Source organism: Vigna radiata, chromosome 7 (genome assembly GCF_000741045.1).
Source record: "Vigna radiata var. radiata cultivar VC1973A chromosome 7, Vradiata_ver6, whole genome shotgun sequence".
NCBI lineage: Eukaryota > Viridiplantae > Streptophyta > Magnoliopsida > Fabales > Fabaceae > Vigna > Vigna radiata.
Genome location: NC_028357.1, coordinates 45,150,575 through 45,155,741, shown reverse-complemented (window position 1 = coordinate 45,155,741; position 5,167 = coordinate 45,150,575). Strand labels below are relative to the sequence as shown.

Sequence of the window (5,167 nt, the reverse complement as noted above, 5' to 3'; positions counted from 1 at the left end):
TGGCATCCAAGAAAGTCTGGGATCTCGTTCAGTTGTCTGATGGTGTAAAATCCATTGGATGTAGATGGGTCTTCAAAACAAAGAAGGACTCAAAAGGCAACATTGAGAGACATAAGGCAAGACTTGTTGCCAAAGGATTCACTCAAAGAGAAGGACTTGGTTCCATGATGTGACAATTATTCAGTTTAATGTTTTCTCATACATAATTAATTACTCTGAGAAAACTCATTTAATTGTGACTTGGAATAAACATGTGACTTGGAATAGATATATGGTTTATTCATTAAAGTTAAGAGATTGTGATGTGAGACTAAATACATCGTAATACATGGGAGATAATACTCATTATTAGAGGAACTATCACCATGATTCATATATTTGGTCTCTTATTACGTTTGATGGTTGAATAAAATGGACCAAGTGAGAAAATCTTAGCCTTATACAGAAGAGAGGTTACATTTTCAATATTATATTATTTAATATTATATTTCCCATTTATTTTATTTCTTTTTAGTTAATATTATAAAACAGTTGTGATGGATTTTGGAATAATACAGACTACAGAAAATTTCATATAAGGTCACTAAGCCTACTCTTTCCTTCATATACATCAACATCGTATTTTAAGAACAAGAGTTCAAAAACCAGAAATTAGACAAGCATACAACTTGCACATAAGCACCCCAATATTCACGAGGGCATCATCATTGATTTAAAAGTATAACTACAAAAGCATTCACCGAAGATACAAAAGCAGGTGAATGTTAGTTCTGTTTCTCATCACAATTAGTATTTCTATCAATCTAGTCTTCTGCTGCATCTTCGATCTCTTCATCCTCTGGAACTCCTCGAAGGTAGAGAACATTGTTACATCTAGAAATACAAACAATGAAATAAGAGAAAGTTTACAAGAAATAAACATGAGAAAAAGAAAACAAGTTTTGATGGGCCAAAGAGAACATTAAGAGCAAAAACGAAGATTGAGGAGAATAAAAGAACAAGTTTACAAGAAATAACTGAAAATATGAGAATGAAACATGGAAGATAAAAAAAAAAAAAAAAGAACTAGCAAACTGCAGCATTGATTGCATGAGAGAGTTACCGGAGGGTCACAGTGATTGTTAGTAAGTTGGTCCATCTCATAGGACTTGGGCTTGACCCACATGAATTGGGACAAAAAAAAGTCCGAAAGACTAAAATGTTTTTTTATTGAAAAAGCCCATAGAACAAAAATATCCACTAGACCTTTCTTTTTAACATGAAAAAAATATAATAATAAACTATTATCATTACAGTTTGTCTATTTAACAAAAATCAAGACTAACAGAGATTAAGTGTAACTGAGAAACAGCATAGACAAGGTTTATCCGCTGCTTCCAATTTAGCCTCATTGTTCTTGTAAACATTTAGAAAACATATTAATAACTCAAATAGTAGTCCTTCAGAAGGACAAAAGAAAATAAACAACAAAAGCTGCAACCAATCATCAAATATGTTTGAGATATAATTATTTTCATTACCCAATGGAACTATGCAGTTATGATTCCTGATATCTTTGAACATTAAAAAACAAAAAGATTTTGTGCCTCTGGCAATTTATAGAGAAGAGAGCATTCTATCAAGTAAAGTTTCAGCAGAACTAAACTAATCAATCAAGAGACTCCTATAGATAATTTTAAACAATCACGGGCCACTAACAAAAAAATGGGCCTAATTGCAACAACTCTCCCACAACATTGAATTTTGTAATTAAAATTTGAAATACAGAAATTGTAGAACTGTAATAGCAAAGTGGTGAAAAGTAGATTCGAAGATTTAAATAAAGATTGATTGTGTGGTGAAGGTAATAGATGACTTCATCCTTTTTTCTTCTGAAAAGTTTGTGAATCTAATGTTAATATTAGCAGGTTTGGCTTTTAAAAGGAAATGGCAGAACAAGAGAAAAGCATAAGAGAAACCATATGACAAGCCAAACATAGTTACAGGGGCTAATCAAAGAAAGAAGAAAACTTACAAGAACATATACCATTACATTATTGGTTTGCAGTCAAAGAAGAAAATTCATCAAACAAAAATTGTATATTGTTATAAATAAAGTCTATAAATATGATAAGAAAACGTAAAGAAGAGATTTTGCATGCTGATGAACAGAAACAAGACGAGGTAGAATTTGACGAACTCTATAAGGCAAGGATCAGATGGATTGGGGCAATAGGTCAAGGAAAAATGGTCGTTGAGGTGAATCTTGCACTTTTTCTAACAAACCCTTATGTAATAGCACAACACAAAAACCACTAGGCATAAAGAAAAGTTAATTTGGAATTTACCTGATTAAAATTTCTCCCAAATTTCCAGTAAACTGACCCTCAATGTACTCCTCAGTGTTTGCCAGCTACATAGAAATTCAGATATTAAGAGATTAAAAAACAATATATCAACTAAGACAAGAGGCTGAAAATATTATTATTGTACGGGAACAAAAACCTCAGAATTTAACTTAAATATATACCTGCAAGTTCATATACGAATCAACAGAAACGAGATACCCTGAAAAGAAAATAAACATTGAAGACATGATAAACAAAATGAAATCCATGCAGTAATTGACGGTCTAAGGAATAAACACTGAAACGAAGCGTTTAGCAGTGAAATAACAGTAGAGAAAATTATCCCTAACAAAGCAACATACCCTTGTACTCCATTCCCCACTTGAGTTTCACAATTACTGGCTTCCCAGTCAAATTATTCAAGAAAGGCTTAGGATTAACTGGTACAGTCTGCAAAACACGAAGTAAAAAAGAAACTTAAGCAAATTAGAAAATAAGGCACAATCAATCACACACTGTGATCTTCTATACTCAAACAACATTGGCTTAGTGCCAGAAGCAAAGGGAAAATCGGAAACGCTAAGTTATGGAGATGCGGGTTATGTTAATGAAATGCAGGGAAGATGATGAACGAGAGAGGGAGTAAGAAGGAGGTACTCACAGCCATAGTAGAATGTTATGCTATGCTCTACGAGATCGTAACTGAAACCTGGTACTATGAAGCTGCGAGGGCACAAACTGGTAACTAGGGTTTTGTACCCCGGGCCAGCGTGTAAAATGAAATTGAGATTCAGGCCCTTTTAACAGCCCACTGGGCTTATATATGATCTTTCACCAAAGTGTCCTTTTTTTTTCTCACATTGGAGTATGTAGAATTTAAATTCTAAGATGCGTGTTTGCAAAATAAGTTTTTGTGTTTGTAATAAAGTTTGTAACAAAAGATCCTGAATAACAAAATGTTTTCTTGCATCTATAAATTTATAATATAGTAATTACTTTTTAGCATTTTGTTAAAGTTCATACACACTTCTTTTTTGTAAAAAAGTTTTTTTGAATCTAAATTGTACAAATCTAAATTGTATTGTATGACCATTTGATAACTCAGATGAAACGATCAGTTTTAATTTGTAAGATCAGAAAATCAAACTGATCAATTAATGGTCAAAATAATTAATCTTAATATTTATCAACTTAAAAGATCAATTTAGAAATAAAGTATGATTATCCATAATTGAATTGTAAGTCATTATAATGAAAAGTTCACTCTCAAATCTATAAATATAAATATGAAATAAAAAGATAAGTAATTTGTATTTACTATGTCATTAATATAAATGTTGAACTGATTTGAATTGTTAATATTGAACTGATTTTAACATCAAAATATTATTTGTAAATATACTCATAACCGTTTTGAACAAACAATTATGAAAATAATTGGATTTTAAAACAATTTTTAAATCCTGAACAATCAATGTAACATTATCCTACCTTGAAAAAGAACTAAATTTAATTATGATAATATTACTTCTAAAATGATTGTAATTTTAATGGAGTATATATATATATATATATATATATATATATATATATATATATATAATTGTTTATTGAAACAAAATAGCATTAACCTATCCCAAACAGACAACAAACTCTAATAAATTTTTATTTGCATTTCCTATTTTACCTTTTTCTCCACCTGATATTCCTTTTCCTTTTTAACCTTTTTTTTTTCTCCATCTCACACTCACTCATTTCTTCTTCATCACCAGACATCTCACACTCAAACTCTAATAGTATAACTTATGTGATCACATCGTGTATAAAATTCTGCACAAAAACTCTTGCTGTGAACTGTAGAATTGTAATAGAAAAATACAGTAGAGATTGGGTTGGGTCTTCCTATAATCCTAACAATGCAACCACTCCAGTGTCTCTGCAGAGACAAGTAACACAAACTCCGCTTAACATCGAATCTCAAAGTTAGGAATTCATGATCCCAAGTTGCACAACAAGAGGTTGCTTGCGTAGTTGATAAAGCCAATTGTCACCTCAAAATCGAAACTTAGAATAATTAAAACAATACCTGCTATTTATTGAATTCTTTTCTTTTAACATGACAAAATTTGCTAGCTATATGCTTAGCATTGAAGTTTTAAGGCAAGTCTCCATCTTGCTAAAATAATACTCAATCAAATCATAATTTCTCATTTTTTTCACTAGGTCAACAAAATCATACTAATCCTTGGAACTTGGCCCTTCCCATTTTACATTATAAGTAGATGCTATTTAATTAAACGTTTTGTAACTAAAAGTGAATTATATAGAGTAAACAAATCTGTCATTTCATCAAATTTCGTTATATGCATTCAAAGTTATTATATATAGTAATTCTACGTTTCTGGAGCAAATTAAACTCAAAACTTGGGTTCTTCAATGTAGCAAACCGTTCAGCTACCGTAGCGCGGTCGTCTCCACTGCAACTTTCAATATTGTTTTAACTTTTCTTTAGGAATCTCGTGGGCATAGCTAAGTTTGGTTTTTGTCGACACATTAAAATAATTTTTTGTGGTCATCCCCATAAAAGTTGTATTACTGTAATTCATCTTGACAACAAGATCTACCATAAATGTAGATGCAACACTAATATTTTAATACTCCTCAATAATCCATGGTAACACCGTCTTTTGCAATCACAAGCAAACATCCCCTCCCTTTTTTCTATCACGTATACTTTTCCTACCACTCATTTCTCTAACTCTCTGGTGACTCATGAAGAAAATTTAAAGCAAGAATTTCAGTCTAACACACATTGTTAGAAGTTATTATTAAGGGTTAAA

At 31.2% G+C, this 5,167-nt stretch overlaps 1 protein-coding gene across 1 annotated transcript; it reads right to left on the bottom strand.

The window, feature by feature from the left end:
• Positions 1 to 549: 549 nt before the first annotated feature.
• Positions 550 to 3,127, bottom strand: LOC106767380 (probable small nuclear ribonucleoprotein F). Its single transcript, XM_014652259.2, has 5 exons — positions 2,989 to 3,127; positions 2,690 to 2,777; positions 2,510 to 2,547; positions 2,328 to 2,392; positions 550 to 873 (listed from the first exon to the last, which is right to left on the bottom strand). Exons 1-5 carry the CDS (start codon positions 2,992 to 2,994, stop codon positions 804 to 806), a joined length of 267 nt encoding a protein of 88 aa, XP_014507745.1. The 5' UTR covers positions 2,995 to 3,127; the 3' UTR covers positions 550 to 803.
• Positions 3,128 to 5,167: the final 2,040 nt, after the last annotated feature.

Bases quoted from the DNA above. Each gene is read 5' to 3' on its own strand.
- LOC106767380 (XM_014652259.2), bottom strand. The intron at 2,548-2,689 runs GTATGTTGCTTT...TTTTCTTTTCAG, and splicing joins GTGGGGAATGGAGTACAAGG to GGTATCTCGTTTCTGTTGAT. The intron at 2,393-2,509 runs GTATATATTTAA...ATTTCTATGTAG, and splicing joins ATTCGTATATGAACTTGCAG to CTGGCAAACACTGAGGAGTA.